This window comes from Nansenia antarctica (genome assembly GCF_963989245.1).
Source record: "Nansenia antarctica genome assembly, chromosome: 9".
NCBI classification, from domain to species: Eukaryota; Metazoa; Chordata; class Actinopteri; order Argentiniformes; family Microstomatidae; genus Nansenia; species Nansenia antarctica.
The window spans coordinates 31414033-31433816 of NC_137679.1; the positions used below are offsets into that span (position 1 = coordinate 31414033).

Genomic DNA, 19784 nt, shown 5'->3' on the forward strand with positions numbered 1-19784 from the left:
TCTTGCTGTATTCTGAAGTAGTGCTTATGCAAGGAAATATTGTCATTCCCAATGCAGCAGACCAGATTAGCATGTCACTATTTACTGCAAGCAGCGATAATCTTTTCTTTGTTTATCTACAGACTGTTAAACTAAAATGTTTCCCAAGCTCAAATGTAAATAATTGACACCCTTGAATTTCAGATAGGTTGTTAGACTAAGTGTATCAGGCAAACTGGTATTTTGTGTCAAAACCTCACAGTTTCCTCCACTCCTATTCCAGTCCCACCCACCATCCTGAAACTGGTGGAGCCCGAACGACGCCATGACACCTGCATAGAGTTCACGGTGAGGGGCTACCCCCACCCGACACTACGCTGGTTCCACAAGCAGAAGGAGATTGTGCAGAACGATTACATCCGCACAGAGATGGACTTCTACCAGGACTATCTAGAGGGCTGTCTGACGTTTAAGAACCCAACACACTATGACAACGGGAACTACACTCTGGAGGCCAGCAACTCCCTGGGGAAAGTGACCAAGACAGTGTACGGACACTTCCTGATGGCACCTCCGTTTGTGGACTCGACAGGTAAGAGATTAGAAATTATTGATGTTCCAGAGCGTGTGTGTGTATGTGTGTGAGTGGACAACGACATGGTGCTGAAATGGCGAGGCAAGCATTCATAGTTTAGAGAGGTGGTTCATTTAGAGTTCACTCAAGTTCATTCAGGCTCAGGGCTCATTCTAAAGGGCTCTGCACACAGCGTGCGATTTCTGTTGCGCGTCAACATTCCATTTTGAAGTTTGAATGGAAGTCTATGAGAACATCGCATTTACCCACACACGGCCCCGATTTTAATCGCACGGCGAACATTCGATTCCATTCATTTGACAGTGCGACAAAACTCGCACGCCGTGTGCTTTGTCCCATTCAAAATGAATGGAATCGAATGTTCGCCGTGCGATTAAAATCGGGGCCGTGTGTGGGTAAATGCGATGTTCTCATAGACTTCCATTCAAACTTCAAAATGGAACGTTGATGCGCAACAGAAATCGCACGCTGTGTGCAGAGCCCTTAAGAGAGTTCGTTCTAAATGTCACGCTTGTGTCTTTGCCTGCTTATTCAAAATTCTAAATGCTTTCTCTCTAAGGTTTTATTTTGCGGCTAAAGTGGCCAAGATTCTAATAATGTATTCTGCTTCTCTGTCTCTGTCTCTGTCTCTCTCTCTCTCTCTCTCTCTCTCTCTCTCTCTCTCTCTCTCTCTCTCTCTCTCTCTCTCTCTCTCTCTCTCTCTCTCTCTCTCTCTCTCTCTCTCTCTCTCTCTCTCTCTCTCTCTCTCTCTCTCTCTCTCTCTCCCTCTCTCCCTGTCGCATGCACTTTTCAGGAGATTGGACCGACGGTAAGCGTCTTGTCATAGAAGCACACAACAAACACAACACATTAGTATTATTCAGAATACTCTTAATCAGCCTGGTCTTACATTATAACAGATACACTTTTACCTTTAACAAATACTCTAGTTTCACCCGTGCCAAGTCATTCAAGGTCCCCGCCCTTGGTGCTTGGAGTCAATCACCTTAACGTGTAATAACCCCCACAGTTAAGGAGTTAAACACAGTGGGCAGAGCTATCTATGACCTTCATCTCTGTTCCCAAACATCTCCATACAGTATGAGACCCCATCCATTACAATCTGCCACGGATTATAAAGTTTAAATATAGAGGTGGACAGTGACAGATTGGCGATGTCTGATCTTAAATGAAGTGGGATGAAGAGGGGATGGGGGGCGGGGGGACGATGACTATTGTGTGTCGGAAAGCCGGGTGGATACACGAGACCCGGCAGATAGGCCTGCTTGGTTCCACTCCGCTGTCCCTCAGAGGACGGACAGCGAGATACCGGCACTCTGCCCTGAGGTCCTTCCTCACAGCCTCACACCCTCTCACACTCACAGAGGACAGGAGAGGAGAGGGGGGAGAGGAGAGAAGGGGAGGCTGGGAGGGGAGAAGGGGTGAGGGGGAGAGGAGAGGAGAGAGGAGAGAAGGGGAGGCTGGGAGGGGAGAAGGGGTGAGGGGGAGATAGGGGGGAGAGGAGAGTAAAAGGTTGGCGCATTTGCGACCAGGGCAGTGCTCTGACAGCCGGAGACAGCTACTGTCACAACAGTTCCATGAGGAGGGGATTGGAGAGTTCAGTGGAAGTGTTAGAGTGCTGGGGTACTGGGTCACGTCTTATTATTACACTGCTACGGGAGGGGTGGAGGGGTGGGGGCGAGGAGGAGGGTGGTTGGGAATGAGGAAGGGATGGAGGGAGAGAGGGAGGCAGGCAGGGAGGGATAGAGGGCAGTGCATATACACAATTTGCTCCACTGTTCTGTAGTGCTGTACCAGTAGCCACGTGCCTGTTTATTTGCCCACAATGCCTCTGTGATCTGCCCATTCCAGCCCCTTCAGATTGGTAATTCCCCCATCAGACGAGAAAGACGGGGAGGGGCGGAGATAAGAGAGGGGGAGAAGGCAGAGAGGGGAAGAGGGGGAGAGGGGGAGAACAGGGACAGGCGGAGAGGCAGAGAGGGGGAGAGACGGAGAGAAAAGAGAGGGGGATGATTTCATGGTTGTGTGCCTGTGTTCATCTGCTTGCTCTGGCTTGTCCTTTTCATGTCCTTCTTTTTTCCCCATCTCTTTTTTTTATTTGTTCCTTCCAGTGCTGAATTTCTTTTTCCTTCCCCCTGTGAAATAACAGTTTGAAGGGATATTGTTGTCAACAACTCCCTAGGAATAAGATTGTATCTCTGTAGACTTTAACTTAAGACTCACTTTGCTGCAGTCATCTGATAGTGCAGTGTTTATGAAGCTGAATGAGTTGCAGACATTTGATAGTGCAGTGTTTATGAAGCTGAATGAGTTGTCTCAGGAGTGCACTGACTAATGTTGCCTAGTCTCTCCATTCCCAATAGCCACAACACCACCAGACAATGAGTCCAACAGGCCAGAGGAGGATACATTCGGGGTGAGTTTGCAAAGACACAACAGTTCTCTATTGATGTTTCTTGAAACAGATAGCATGCTATCGCCTCCTCAATGTCAGCAGTGTGCAAACTGTGGAAAGGGATATGAGATGAAACTTTCTGCTCAAAAAAGTCTTGTTAGAGTACATACTGTGCCTAGATGCCCTGAAATGGCTGTTTGTTTCGCAATGTATTGATGTATACTGTTGTTTTGCAGTGCTGTCGTCATGTTGATATTGCTCGCTCTCTGTTCCCTTGACTAGCTTTTATAGTTATGATGAAATGGTACGGAAGATTGTATTGATGCTCACCCACTGTCTCTGTCCTCCAGGTGTCAATAGCTGTTGGCCTGGCTGGGTTCGCCTGCGTGCTCCTCATTGTCCTGTTTGTTCTCATCAACAAATATGGCCGCCGCTCCAAGTTTGGAATGAAAGGTAAGTCAATCGATGCAGGTATACAATACTGCACAGTGCGTAGCGCTATAGGCGGTGAGCCGAAGCTGAAGCCGTATACGCGGCGGTTTGCCTCTGATTGCATCACATCTCTCATAATCTATAGCTTTCAGCCACTCTCCAGATATCTCGTTTGTACACTCCAAAAATACCCGGCGATCCAAATGCGGGCCATCACAGATGGGATCCTGAATAAATTAGTTTCTAGACTGTCGAGCATGCTGAGGAATTCAATGGGATTAATATGGCTTTTGTTCGCGGTGAGCTTTGATTTTGGGTCAGATCCAGGTTCTTATCTCGCAGGTTGTGAAGCGGTGTGGAACGGTGTGGGGCTCAGCGGCGCCATTGCGCGCATTGCGGGTTGGGCTGGGCCTGGCCCCCCCTGTATTTTGACTGTGAGTTATGGGTATGAGCAGAGTGGCTGGGGGCCTCTGATTTGGGATAAGTGGATTGGCGGCACAGCCTGTGCGGCAGTTCTTATCACCACTGTTGATACGGCTCGGTCCCAAATGGCACCTCCGCATGTGTATTGGCAGGTGCTCTGTTTGGAGGGTTTAGAGACACAAATAGACGGATCTCACACGCACTAACAACAGCAATGGGATTCGGGACTCCAATCTGACTTTGACTGGGTTTAAACAAATATTAGATGTTGTTGTTGATGTTGTTGTTGATGGTATTGTTGTGTTTTGTTTGCCTTTTGTCTCCGGGAATTTTGTATAAAAGTTCTCCGCGGGTTTCCTCTGTTAGTTTTCTTTACGTGTTGTCTAATAACAAGCTGTTCAGACCTATGACAGTTATTATTGTCATTTTGTTGTTAGGATACCATGGTATTAGCTACCGCCAACCCATAATTAGCTGCTTAGCAGGATTATACTGTAGTTGCTTTGTCACCTCAGTAAATAAATCCTGTGACATGATTATTCAGGGGTGGCAATTATAACTTAAGCCCCATGTCTCGGCTGCGAATGATAGGTCATATACTATAAAATGCTTAATGAAAATGTGTTGATAATATTCCATGTTTAGTTGTGACCGTGATGTTTCAGTGGCGTTGATAAAGAGTCCGGGCCTGAACTGTATCCTCTGGTCCATGCTTGGTATGAATGTACTGAAACTCTTAGCTCACACACCTTTGCTACAGTACACGTTGAAGTCTCATCTTTTTTTTTACCCATTTGAGTGTTTCCAATTGTGGACATCGATTTTTGTCTGGGGATCTGATTGTCTTTTGATACATGGGCTAAGCGGAGGAGGGGGGGGGACGAGTGTACAGTGTCTCTGAGTTCCTTTCGTTTGGACAGAAATGTCACACTCTGTGATGATGTCACCGCTGACAGATAGCCATATCAAGCTGTTCAGCCCTATGGAAGTTATTATTGTCATTTTGTTGTTAGGATACCATGGTATTAGCCACCACCAACCCATAATTAGCTGCTTAGCAGGATTATACTGTAGTTGCTTTGACACCTCAGTAAATAAATCCTGTGACATGATTATTCAGGGGTGGCAATTACAACTTGGGCCTGCAAATGATATTTCATATAATATATGTATTGAAAATGTGTTGATAATATTCCATGTTTAGTTGTGACTGGGATGTTTAACATGCCACAGTAAGTGGTTTAGGGGTACTGTAATGGGGGGGGGGGGACTGAAGGAGGTGATTTATATGTCTGTATAACTACAGGTTGTGTAGTCACACACACACACACACACACACACACACACACACACACACACACACACACACACACACACACACAGCTAAGATTCACCGTTATCTGAGTAAGCCATATGCCATCTTATTTCTACTCTACCCTGCCGTTCGCTACATTGGTGTCAGAAGTGGGATGGTGCCTGTGCTGAGCAAGCCCTGTCCACCGACACGTGTAATAAATTGCCATAAAGGGCGACTTGTAGGGGTGCAACGGTTCTCGTTTTTTTTACGGACGGTACGGTTCGCCTTCCACGGTTCAATACACTAGGTTTTCGGTTTATGCTGCGTTTCATTCAAAGTCGGAGGTGGAGTTGGTGGAGTCTGGAACGCAGTTGCTTGCTCAAATGTTTGTTCATGGCGAGTGGAGTTGAGAACATGGCAACAGTTTGAGGAAGCCCTGGATTGCTACAAATCTGTGTTGTGGGGTCATTAATTCTGGTTTTGGCATTGAATACAGCGACGAGGGAATGAAAACGGAACAGAAACGCGTGTCGCAGAAATGCTTCACGCATGTCGTATATGCGCATAATATGCGCACAATGCATATATGGGCTACAGCTGCTACAGCTCTCATAGCTAAAGTGCATCTTTACTTTCATTTCTATCTTTCCTTTACCAGTCGTCAAGCCTAAGAGGCACATTTGTGACTGCAGTTGATGAAACCGTGATACGTGAAACCGCTATAAATTGCTCTCTTAATATGTATACTTTGTGGAATAGATTCATTGTTATTGTTGCCCGGAGGCTATCGGTAATCAGCTATCGTTTACATGGCTTTTAGGACGTGTTCAAAAGCAAGGACTGTGTGATCATCTAATTATGTGTAGTTATGTGTTTTTAGCATGTTGATGTTCTATCAGCATGTTGTGATGTTATTAAAATACAGTTTAGACCTAGCTGTTAGCAGCAGTTTCCGGTTTCATTACAGCCAGTTTAACCCTATATGTGCCTGAGGTCTAACAACATTCAAATGAGTCTAACTTCGTTATCTTTTTTCGGATTTCAATGTATGACACGTCATTTGAAAGATTACAATCTGTAGTTTCAGTAAGTAATGTAGCCTACTGGTTTATCAAAACACTGGCTGGTGTCACATTTGAACGTTTTTATTTTTTATTTATATATATATATATTTGTTTATATTATACAATAATGACAACAAAGTCAAGTTCCATAAGTATAAGCAAAATAAAGTAAAGTAACAGTTTGTAAATAAATAGTAGCATTTTTTTTCTCCTTATGCACAAAAACACGTACCGAATCCTAACCGAAACCGTAACCCAAAAACCGAGGTTCATACCGAACCGTGGACCAACTGAACCGTGGCACCCCTAGCGACTTGCCATCCTCGAACAGGGCACTGCCATCTTCGATTCTCCGGCTTCCGCCCACAAGCCTGTACGAATGGACAAGATTATTCCTAAAGAAAGGGGCGATACAAAAATAAATGTAGTTTCATTCGTGTCACATCTCGTCCTGTTCGTTAGTTTTGTTTGTCTTTGTTTTATGTTCTTTTGTTATCTGCCCTTGAGTGTTTCCCACCTGTGGTTTTGTCTTCCCAGTCCTGATTGGTTTCACATGTAACTCATCATCCTTCCCTAAGTGTTTAGTCTGGTTCCTTTGTCTCGTTGCCAGTTCGTCTTTTTGTGCCTCTGTGTCAAAGCGTCCCAGCAATTTTCCCAGTGTTTAGTTTTTTCTGTATGATCTCCGCTGGTTTTTTGACCCTGCATTTTGTCTACTCCCTAATGGATTCTATGCCTACAATTCTGACTGTTTGGATTGTGTACTGAACCATGGATTGCCTACTCCTAGTGGATTATCTGCCTCTTCACTTCCTTACCTGGGTATCGAACCTTTTGTGCAAGTAAAGACTCTAAGTAAAGATAATTTTTCATTTAAAGTTTTGGTCTCTGAGTCATGCATTTGAGTCCCCTGCCTGCGTACACATGCATTACAATTTGCGGTAACCTGTTCCAGTTTGAGCCGGAGAAGGTGAGCCAATTTGCCTTAAGTAGACACTGCTTATTTCCCTGTGATTGTGAGTGGTTGAAGAGGCATAGAAAGAATTGACTTCCAGAGGAGTGACGTCAATATAGCTTTCATGTCTGGAGGCCCCACACAATGGTCTGATTTGTCTCTGTTTCTTTCCCATCCTCTTGAAAATCAGTTGGAAGCCAAAGAAGTCATTACCTTGGATGAAGCCTATTGGAGTTTCACTGCACTAAATCACTGCGACTCTTTTGGCTGTTGTAGTTTGATCAGCGACTACTCTTGGGCATCCAATAAAATCTTGATGTTTTTTTTCTATCTTTTAGAGCAGCCGGGGCCAGCGATTAGAGGCAGCAGCAGCATAGCTTGTCCTACTACATTCAAGTTGATTTACTTGCCTTTCAAGGCCCACTGCTGTCAATCCATGAAGGCTCTAGTCTGGCCCACTGGAATTGCAGCTTCTCTCTCCTGGTTCTTGATTTATATGTCTCAGTTCTGTTGTCTGGCTGGGCTGTAATTACACGCTTTGAGAGAGGAACCGGCTGTTGATGAAGAGTCCGAGCCTGAGCTGTATCCTCTGGCCCATGCTCGGTCTATGTACTGAAACTCTTAGCTCACACACCTTTGCTGCAGGACACATTGAAGTCCCATCTTTTATACCCATTTGAGTGTTTTCAATTGTGGACATCGATTTTTGTCTGGGGAACTGATTGTCTTTTGACACATGGGGTAAGTGGAGGAATGAAGCGTACAGCATCTCTGTCATAGTGGTGGCTTAGTGGGTTGGACTGAAGATCAGAAGGTCATGAGTTCAAATCCCACCTGGGGACACCACCACTAGTGTGCCTGTGAGGCACTTAATTGCCGTAAATTACTCCAGGGAGACTGTCCCTGTAATCTCTAATTGTAAGTCGCTTTTGGATAAAAGCATCTGCTAAAATGGTTCAAATGTAAATGTCATGAGAGTTCCTTTTGTTTGGACAGAAATCTCACACTCTGTGATGATGTCACCGCCGACAGATAGCCATACCATATACATACAGTACCAGTCCAAACCTTTGACTGGTACTGTATTGTAGTGACAGTGTATGAATACTGTAGACAGTGTATGAATACTGTAGACAGTGTATGAATACTGTAGTTGATCTAGTTCTAGATCAAGTTGTATCTCTGATCACAACCCGGAAGGAGTTACAATTTTGGGTTCTCACTATGGTAATTTGTTCACTTTAAGTGGTTTTGATTAATGATTGTTTCTCAAGTTAGGGAAAATAGGTCTGTTACTTTAGTAAGTTTCTGCACTGCAGTGTAGGGCCTACATGAGTAGGATAAACCGTCGAACTACTGTTTCATACGGTATTGTTTCAATCAGACAACATAAACGCTTGTCAATGCGCGCCGATATTAGCAATACGGATGTAGCTGCTGACAAATTCTTCTAGATACATTTTTCTGTAACGGTCAGCGAAACGGACGAATAACCCTCATTGTTGGTACTTTTCTAGTTGGCTTACAAGAAACACTTCAAGCCCCTGGCGACACTCATCATTCCATACGGACTGAAGAGTTTGCTTGAGTGTGTTTGCAGAGGCATATTTGTAGAGGAACCAAAGCATATAGGCTACCGGAATTTATTCCTGCGTATTGCGACGATCTGCGGGAATTCAGACAACGTGAGTGTGGTACTGTACTGATTTCATATTCAATAAGCCAGTTCATATTTTAAAAAGATGGCGGACGCTGACGTTGCTTGTTCGCCACTTCTCCGCCCTAAATCCAGGTGTAATTGCAATATGGAGTAGATTTAGTAATCAAACAATTATAATATGATATGATGTATAGATATGATATGATGTATAGATATGATAGATATAGATATGATATGATCACTTTTCAAAAAAATGAAGAGAGAGGACGCTGGCGTTGCTTGTTCGCCGCTTCTCCGCCCGAAATCTAGGTGTAAGTATACAGAGTAGATTTTGCAGTATACAGAGTAGATTTTTTATTTTACTACTCTATCTCTTCAGTTTGTAAAGCGTCTTTGAGTGTCTAGAAAAGCGCTATATAAGTCTAATGTATTATTATTATTATTATTATTAAGTTGTATCTTTGATCTAGTAGTATCATTCTTGTTGATCAATCATCATCTATTTGAATGACATTGCCTTGCCATCATGGCCCCCCAAAAAACACCCATAGTCTTTCCTAGTGTGTCTGTAAGCTTCCAACATTTTGACTGACAGTCAAATAAACCCCCGCGGGAAGCGTGATCATCTGTTATAGAGGTTAGTGTACTGTGGATAATCTAGTGTTGTCCTCTAGGAGTCAGACAGTGAGCTGAAGCTGCCCCTCAGGCACAGCCGAGGCCGCATAGAGATTATTTCATTATGACATTGACACAAGTACTATCTAATGTTGTTCTCTGACGAACAGTGCCCCTGCGAGCCTGGCCGTCTCAGACTCAACCTTTACCTTGTCGTTCCTTGTCTGGCTATGTTGTCATCACTATCTGTCAGCTCGTACACGGACATACGCACACACAAAACACACACACACACACACACACACACACGTGCACAGACACACATACACGCACACACACACACACACACGTGAACACACACATACACACACACACACTTGAACACACACACGTGAACACACACACACACACTCACATAACCACACACACAGAGCCCTGCTGCCCAGCTATGATCCCAACACGTCTGTCACAGGGGCTTACCCTCCGCTCCGCTACATTACCTGAATACAGCCCAGGGATGATCAGCACACACCAGAGGACCAGAGTATTTAATGCATGACTGACTCACTGGGCCTCTCCTGGCGACGACGGGCCCACAGAAATGACTGAGTGCTGAACTGTTGTGCTCGGAAACAAACTCCAACAACAGAGACCCTGACACGTCACAAGGCGCATGGACGTACGCCTCCTGTCTCCTGCTGCGCAAATGATGTTCACCCTCTCCAGTTGCTGCGGCACAAGACAACGCTAATTGGCTGGAAATCATTCCTCTTAGAGCCACAGACAGATGGGAGACCGAAAAACAAGCAGGGCCGGCCTGAAACAATTTATAGCACCAAGAGAAACCCATATAACACTCACTTCTACTACCACAGAATGGTAAAGTTCATCCTTTGGCGCCCAGTTTTTAACACCACTCTTACAATCCCCCTGATGTACGTGTAAGTGAAGCCTAAAAGGGTTTGGACACCATTTTCCAAAAAAGCCTGTTTTTTCGCCACGATGTTCTCTTTGCACCTGATAATAAAAAATAAAAAGAAGAAAAAAAATCCTCTTGACTAATTCATCATTCACTTTAAATATGTATGAGATGCCTCCTTAGGATCCTGCTTCCTCTGGTCGGTGCCACTCTCCTGGAAATAGAATAGAGGCGTGTTGGGGCGTGGGGGAAATGGGACCGTTAACACGCTACAAGGCTGGCTGAGAGGCCTCTGCGGCTAATAGTTAGCGAGCTGAGTCATGGGGCTCTCTGTTTTAGCCAGAGGGGGCTGTCTACGTGTAGCATCATACCTACCCCACTCTCCTTCCTTACTTTCTGAGAGAGACAGAGTATGTTCAATATTCAATGTACAGTAGCCTATATAGAAAGCTCTGTTGGACTGAAGAATACACAGAGTGGAAGATCTGTGTCTGAACTTTCGAAACACTAAGTCAGGCTAACTTGTATGTAGGCTAGACTACAGTGTGTGGCGCTTAATTTGGATCGGTCTTCCTTTCATATCTTGAACTTTCACTGAACTTTCAAACTCAGAGCCTACAGTACATATCCTTAAGGGTGTTCTGTTAATTAATATGCAATATACAAGCAATATATGCAATATATATTCTCTACTGTATCTCCAGTACAGTATGGAACACCTCGGAGAGACAGTAGAATACTTCTTCCCTGAGGTTCACTAACAAACACTCGGTTGAGTTGCTGAGTTGCACTGATGTATATTTCCTCATTAACTCTGCAAGTTAATAAGTTAAAAATGACTATTAAGGGGCTGAGTTTCACTCACTTAGCAGTGTGTGCACAGACAGATATGTCTTGCGAGCTCCAGTTCTGTCTGAAAACGACCGGAAAAAAACATCTGAAATGTCAATATTAACACGAGCCTTGTTCTCAGCACCAAAGGCCAGTCTAATGGCAGTGATTGAGAGAAGAGGCCTGCTCTTATTAACCAGCTCTCTAATGAAGACAGAATTAGAGACAAAGGACCTGCTAGCTCCAGTCAGAGCAGAATGAAAGTTTACCTCATCTGTGGAGAACTGTAACATGGCTCAACCACACACACACACACACACACACACACACACACACACACACACACACACACACACACACACACACACACACACACACACACACACACACAGAACTCAGTGTAAGCCACTGCTTGCGCATCTCTTAATTTCAGGCCTTCGTTCCACTCTAGAGGGTTTGGCACATCTTCAGTGCGGATTTAATTACGGAGGTTGTTGTCTGTTTTTGTGGGGATTTCAGTGAGAATCGTCGAGTAGCCCGTCGCTGCAGTGTGAGGAAGAAGGGAAGGTGATGTGAGGTTTTTGAGAGGTGTTTAGAGAAGGCTTTTAGCTTACCTCTATCCATTAGTTAATTCAGTGTGAAGTATAGCTAACACCCCGATGAGCAGTGGCCATTACATAACCGCTCAGATTTGGAGTGCTGCGTGTCTACTCCCACACTCAATGCACGCAGCGCTCAACGCAAAAAAAAAACTAAAAACTCTCCCAAACATATTCACTGATTAAATTAATGAAGAGGGTTAAACCACACTTCATTCAAGTTATGTCCTGAAAGATTGTGTGATTTGCGCATTGATTATGCCCACTGTAGTTACCCACCCCCCCTGACATTTCTGGTTATGACTAACAAGAGTATTCTATTCCCTTCCATTTCTTATATTCTAGCTTACAGCCATACATTCACACTACCTTCATAATGCAGTGACCCCAAAATGACCCCAAATTGTTATCCCGAGGCATCTGTTTTCTGGCCATCTCTCTCTCTCTCTCTCTCTCTCTCTCTCTCTCTCTCTCTCTCTCTCTCTCTCCCCCTCTCTTACTCTTACTCTGTCTCTCTCTCTCTCTCTCTCTCTCTCTCTCTCTCTCCTGCCTGTCTGTCAAAGGAAGAGTGGTGTAAAGAGAGGAGAGGAGAGGAGAGGAGAGGAGAGAAGAGGAGAGGGGCGACCACCCCCAGAGCATTCTAGTGCCCTCACTGGCCCCTCTGTGGACACACCGATGGGGATTGGCAGACACGGGCAATGCATTAAACATAGAGAAACTCTCCTCCATCATTTATGAGAGCCTGTGAAAGCTTAAGGGCTAGAAAGTAATTGTTGTGTAGTCACGTCACAACTTGACGTTTCATTATTGATGGTGGCAGTGTAGCAGTGCTCGACACTGTGAGTGTTCTACGCTGAGAGAGACAATGAGTACAATAGGTGTCTGCTGAGATCCCTCTGGCCAACACCGCGTCGCACAGTCAGGCTCCCTGCATTCACACTCTGTCTGACTCTCGCTCTCTCTCTCTCCCTCCATCCCTCTCCTTTTCTCTCTCAATCACTCCCTCTCTCTGACTATTTATTTGATTCAATCTCTCTCTCTCTCTTCCTCTATCTCTCTCTCTCCCTCTCATTTTCTCCCTCTCAATCACTCTCTCTTGCTGACTATTTATTTGTCTCAATCCCTCTCTCTCTATTTATCCCCCTCTCTGACACCCCGCCTTCTCTCTGTACTCAAGCAGTTACCAGGGCCATCAAGGAGCAAACAATTATGGTTGTTTTAATGAATTAACCATCAGTGTTCAGCGACTTTGATTGCCAGATCATCATAGCAAAAGGTCTTGATGGGTTTATTTTCAGAAGACATCAAGATGGAGTCTGTGAGAGCGCTGGCTACGTATGATGAGGCAACTCAAAGATAATTGAGATTCGGTTCGTCTTTGATTAGAAACACATTGGAAATAGGGATGTGCTGTCAGCCTGTGGAAAGTAATACAATCTAATATTGTTTCGTGACAACTTGGTGACAATGATCACGTAGAGTAGACTGCTTATGTGGTCTTGTATGTGATGGTTTGGATGTATCATCTACGGTACATGTAGGTGCTATTGAACATTGCGTGAGCTCAGAATTATAAGGTTCTATCTCCGTTTAGGGTAGTTCAGAGATATTGAGCGTCAAAGTTTTTACATTCCATTATGTTTTGTGAGATGGAACCTTTGTATTTTATTAATTACTAAGTAACAAATTTCAACATTTTAAAAATAACACCACACAGGCATTAATAAACACCTAATGGTTCAGATTATGTAAAAAACTAAATTTTGACAAAAATTGAGATAGAACCATAATTCTAACGTCACGATTGTGTGTTTTGGATGCCTGGTGTATCAACGTTCGACTCCCAGCATCAATCAGTCGCCCCTCTGGGATAATGAATAGGTTATTTTGAATTGAACTGAATTGATGTTCCCACTCAGCTCGATACGTCTGCCCAGAGATGGTGAAGTACCGTATGTAGATGGTGGAGTGGAGTTGCTTATGGGAGACAGCATCTGCGTGAGAAGCCATCTGTCCTCCTTTACAAAGGTGTGAAATGGAGATGGAGTGCGTGTCACCACAGCGATAGGAGGGTCATTATTGGATCCTCAACGGCAGCATATTATGTCCATTTCATGGGTTACACTGCTTTCACAGCAACACCTTAGCACCCGATAATGGGTGTAAGGACAGGACTTCAGGGTTCAAATGTGTGTTTTTGCAGCGCCGATAGAGCACCGATAAGAGCTGGAGAAAGCGACTGTGCTGTGGTTGTCTGGCGTTGGTTAGCAACGGCCAGATGGCGTTAGGATGTTTTCTGTGCTCGGAATATGGATGGAGTCATTAACTATTTTTATTGCCAGAGTCAGACTAAAAGTTTGGGTTTGTGGTTTGTTGTAATTAATTATCTGGTTGTTGCAAGAGTAATTACACTCTTCCCACATAGGGACGAGGAGGAGAGTTTTGAGGGGCTTCTGCTAGGGACTTCAGATGAGGTTTAGCTGCAGCTGCATGAGTGCATGGTAACTGTCTGTCTCTCTGTCTGTCTGTCTGTCTGTCTCTCTGCCCCTCTCTCTCTCTCTCTCTCTCTCTCTCTCGATTGAGATATTCAACTGGTTGATATGATTCAGCAGTTGCATCTGTTCTACAGTGATCGTCTGAAAGGCAAACAGGCTCTTCATGAATTGTGTATGTGTGTAGGTGTGTGTGTGTGTGTGTGTGTGTGTGCGTGTGTGCATGGCTGTGCGTGCCTGTGTGTGTGTACATGCATGTGTGTACGCGCGGGTGCGTGTCTGATTGTGCATGTGTCTGTGTGTGTGTCATGTCTCGAATTATGTGTCACCCGTCTCCTGCAGTGTATTCAGAGAACAGGAACATTTTGGTGAGTTAGGTTCAGTGGAACTGTCAGCTATAATAGGCAATTTCCAAAAATGGTCACGCCAGGGTGTTGGACTTGTCACCGGTGATGGTGATATGCTGAGGGCGTATTCTAGCTGGAGAGTCTTTTATATCTGTGATTATGTTCTGGTGTGTCTGTAATGTGTCTTGTCTGCTACACATGTTGATCTGTGTCTTGTGTATGTAGTAGAAGTGTGTGGCCATGTTGATTTACAATTCCGTGGTGTACCACCTACGGTATAAGGCTTAAGCTGTGGGCGCTGATTTATGTAAGACTGTCTCCTCCACAACCACTGGAATAGGCTTTTTTGGGGGGTCATGTGACAGAGGGAGCGTTTGGTAGATTTATGTGTGTGTGTGTCTCGCCAGTGCCTGAGCAGTAGGCACCGCCATGTAAGTCCATTTCCACTGGGAGAAGAAATTCAGTAATATGTTTTGGACAATGTTGCAGGGCTGAAGATAAGATACTTATGCGGGTGTAGCCACAATCTGATCTCGCCATTGTGCAAGAGGGCAAAATCCAATTTCCTTTTGGACCAAAAAACAAACAATGGATAGCTTATTTTAATCAATGATTAATGTTTTTGAGGGAGATTACCATTTATCTTTTGCATATTTCTGATTTGTATAAAGCATGCAGCCTATTCTATAATTTCCATTCTCTGCGTGTTTTTTTTTTGCCAGAGAATAATTGTATGATAACGTTTGGCACTTGTTTAACCTAGCCTTTGTCTCTGCTTGCCTGCCATCTCCTCTCATGTTGGGCTCCTCACAGCATGACATTTGGATCAGGAATAGTCTGGCCTTTCTGGGGACTGGGGCCAATCTACTACAGCATGACAATCAACTGATTTACTGAGGACGTTGGCTTCCACAATTATCCTAGTTCCTTCGATCCAAGTATTTTAAAATAATACATTTCCAAAAGATTTGCATCATTTTTTTTTACCTCCTGTGACTTTCAGTTGTGACAGGTACTGTACTGGTATCATCACAATTGAGTTTTTCCGGACCATGTGACCTAACTCAGAGCCTTGGCATTCCATACACATCAATATACAGTATGAAAACAAGTAAATTCCAGAGGAATGTATTGCTTATGGTTTCCAACCTTAAACTCTGACAAATTCCATACACATGTCCTTGTAATACCAATGCATTATAAGCTAGGATTAGATAGGTCCTGTCATTCCCATTGAGCCCCATTCATATTGATGAGAATGTGTATCCTCCTGGTCCTTCTCCTTCCTGCCCCTGTCACCTTCCCAGTGACCCACTACCTCCACTGCATGTTGCTTTTCTGCTCCAATGGGGACCAATCAAGGTACCAATTCCTACTCGTTGAGCCTGATAATTAGTGACAATTGTAAAAGTAATTTACTCAGGGAACCTCAATGAGCAAATGGTGCCAATTAACTTGAGATGCTAATGTGGGCATAAATGCAGAAAAACTGCATCCGACCCCCATTGTTGAGAGGGAGGGCCAGGGTGTCTGTCTTGGTTGTCAGGGGGAGAAGTGGCTCTCACAGGAGGGAGGCTGAGATGTGAGACAACCACATTAGGATTTTGTATCTTGCTGCAATGCCAATGTTGAAGAACCTAAACCAAAGATTTTTTACTCTTCTATACTTATGAAATTCAGATTCTGATCTTCTACCAGCTCTAGTGGTGTCTAGACATGTGGGTGCATGACATGATACTTACTGTGATGTGTACATGTGTGTAAGAAACAAACCTACTGCGAACCCTACAATAACTCTGTTTGTCTATGAGGGAACCAAAAGGCTAATGAGGCTTTTCACTATCGGCCTCTGCCTGTGTAGAAATACAGGCCATCTAACGGCCAAGCTCCACCTGCTGCGTCGCGTCAACTCGCCATCGACGTTGCGTCAACTTCCCGTTGTCCGAGCTCCACCTGCTGCGTCGCGTCAACGTTGCGTCAACGTCAACGTTCTACTCTAGCTCCACTGGCATTTTTTGTATACGGGAATAATTTCACCCTTGACTGCAATTATGTCCACAACAATAACAACATCATACAGAACATTTTCCAATCAGGGTAATATTTTATCTACATATTCCCAAATAGATAGTTGCTAGTTCAGTAGATGTTCAACTAACTGTCAACAACATTTCAACTAACTAACCACTAATCCTAAACCTTGCCCTAACCTTCAATCTAACCCTATCTTTAACCATAAATCTAGTTACATACAAACGGAGATAGAACCTTATCATTCTAAACGGAGATAGAACCTTATCATTCTAAACGGAGATAGAACCTTATCATTCTAAACTGAGATAGAACCGTATCATTCTAAACTCCAGACATGTCAGATGATGATCATACCAACGTTTATTCATCTGATACATAGAGTATCCATTCCTGCAACAAGAGTTCACCACAGGTGCTGTGATTGACGCCCCACGTGGGGCGTCTCATTGTGACGTCTGCGTCCATCCACCGTCAAAAATCAAACTTTTTTGAAAGTCTACTTTGGACGCAGAGAAGCAGTCCTCCCACCCGGGTCTTTCAGTTTCTGACAGCCCGGCTGCATTGACCCTGGGTTCTGCCAGCCCCAGCGTTGGGTATTCAGGATACAGTGTTCAAGGTGTTAGTCAAACGTGACCTCCTAGACCAGCGTGTGCATAAAGCATAGACGTTGACTGTAAAATTAGGATCGGATTCAGTTTTTTTCTGATCTATGCATGAACCCCATACAAAGTGACGGAAATGACAGGTTTCAATGCTTTTTGGACACTGACTCAGCACCACTCAGCTTCATCATATGATCATATAATAGAAATATAATATAATAAAATAATAGATATATAATATAATAAAATAATAGATCTAATAGATAAAATATATAATATAAAATATAATATAATAGAAACATTTATATTAGTATATACATATAGTACATGCATACTGTTGTAACCGAAATGCAGTCCTTGGTTTATATTTTGGACGTAAAGGACAAGTCCCAACTCGGAAGATATGCAGATTTGACAGGACTCTCAACATAAAAGAAGTTCAACGTAATTTAAATAACCGCGCTGACGTTGCATTTATTGAGCATCAACGTCATTCTAGTGTATCATGGCTGTTTGTCTAACAGAACCCTCATGATGATTTTATACTGTATTACACAACATACATCTTAAATCCCCAAATCACAGACTTCTGATCCATAGAAATGCTTGAAAAAAGCCTTTGGAGGATTAAGATTAAGTGCAACCTACAGTATTTTTGTTTTTGCTTACCATGAGAAAACACCAAGAGAAGGCGTTTGCAAAGAAGCTCCCTTATTTACCTCAAGGGTCTTTCTTCTTTCTTTGCGAGGGTAGAACAGTTCTTCAGTTGAAGTGCTCTCAATGTAGTCTCAGACCTGCCAGATGTAGTCATCTAGTTAATCCCACATGTAGGTGGGAGTCTCCTTTTAATGTCACAGTTTGCCCTCTGAAAGAAAAAAAAAGAATACAACTCCAATCATTCTCTGCACATGTTGGATTGCCTCAAACTCCTTTCTCCCCTCCATGATCAAACAAAAGGAGTCTACTGATTGTGTCAATCAGCGTGCGTGTGTCTCCCGGTCTTCACTCCTATCGGCATAAACAGAAGGGAATATAGTGCAGCGTGAAGCACTTTTCATGTTTAAAAAGCTTTTCTTTGGGTCTTTCTTTGATCCAGGGGTTGGAATAATAATTGGAACAAAATGACACGCAGTGCCAACAGCTTAGCTGAACACATACAAAGGGAGGAGGCGAACATGGATACAGATCTCTGAGAACGGATGCTACTGTACAGTGCGTATCTGCAGTATCATGTGGTCCTCTGTGGCTGAGTTAGTAGAGCATGGCTTAGATTGTGGCCTTGTTTTCCGCTGGGACCGTATATACTGAAAAATGAATGCACTTACTGCAATGTAAGTCGCGTTAGATAAAAGCATCAGCTAAATTGGTGTATATTATTATATTAGCATGTACCGTAGCATGTACCATAGCATGTACCATAGCATGTACCATAGCATGTACAGTATGAGGTGCATTATCATCTCTGTGTGCACGGTACTGTAACTTATATAATGTTACTATTATAGGACATGATTTACTGTATGAAATTGGTTGGATCAGTGCATCTTGTGTAAGAAGCTTTAGCCATGCTATTGAGCCATGGTGTTATTGCGATTGATCACCATCTCCAGCATGATGCACGTCCATGATGCACATTCATGTTAACATCCCAAAAATCACATTGCACTATGTATACACATGTAGAAATATATGTATACTACATTAATGTAACAGTATGTTTATAATACAGCGTTCTATGCTGGTTTGACCTTGATATCTCTGCTCATGATTATGATCATAATAATCAAGAGGCACCTGGAGCAGTGAATGTGTTATGAAACATGAAAAACCATCCGTGTGTGGGTACAATATGGCTGTGTGTGTTTGTATCCGTGTGCGTGTGTCTGTCTATGTATGATAATGGGCTCCAACAGCCTCGTCCAATTAAATAATAGAACCTCAGTCCCTCCTCTTGTGCCAGAGGACATGTTGGGACACTACACAGCTGGCTCTCTATCATTGCCTTCAATCATTGTAAAGTGGTGAATCTCTGTTTTCTTGCCAATTTAAATGACATACACTCACTGAACACTTTATTATGAACACTATACTAATACTGGGTAGGGCCTCCCTTTGCTCTCAAAAAAGCCTCTATTCTTTGTGGCATTGATTCCACAAGATGTTGGAAACATTCCTTTGAGATTCTGGTCCATGATGACATGATTGCATCATTCCTGCAGATTTTTCTGGTGCACTTTCAAGCTGTGAATCTCCCGTTCTACCACATCCCAAAGGTGTTCTATTGGATTCAGATCCGGTGACTGGGAACGCCACGCTGAACTCATTGCATGTTCATGAAACCAGTTTGAGATGACTTTTGCTTTGTGACATGGTGCGTTAGAAAGAAGATGGGTACATTGTGGCCATGAATGGTTACACATGGTCAGCAACAATACTCAAATAGCCTGTGCCATTCAAGTGATGATTGATTGGTAGTACCAAGAAAACATTCCCCACACCATTATACCACCTCCATGAATGAGTAGGTGTACAGGTGTTCCTAATAAAG

General features: G+C 43.7%; 1 protein-coding gene across 1 annotated transcript in view; it reads left to right on the forward strand.

Moving 5' to 3' along the window:
- Nucleotides 1-19784, forward strand: part of ntrk3b (neurotrophic tyrosine kinase, receptor, type 3b) — a gene marked incomplete at its 3' end in the record, with an annotated part of 127726 nt that overhangs the window by 69422 nt on the left and 38520 nt on the right. The window contains exons 8-10 of the mRNA XM_080539054.1: nucleotides 263-604; nucleotides 2938-2990; nucleotides 3320-3422. Of these exons, the coding sequence (XP_080395180.1) occupies nucleotides 263-604; nucleotides 2938-2990; nucleotides 3320-3422 (498 nt within the window). The remainder of the gene's footprint in view (nucleotides 1-262; nucleotides 605-2937; nucleotides 2991-3319; nucleotides 3423-19784) is intronic.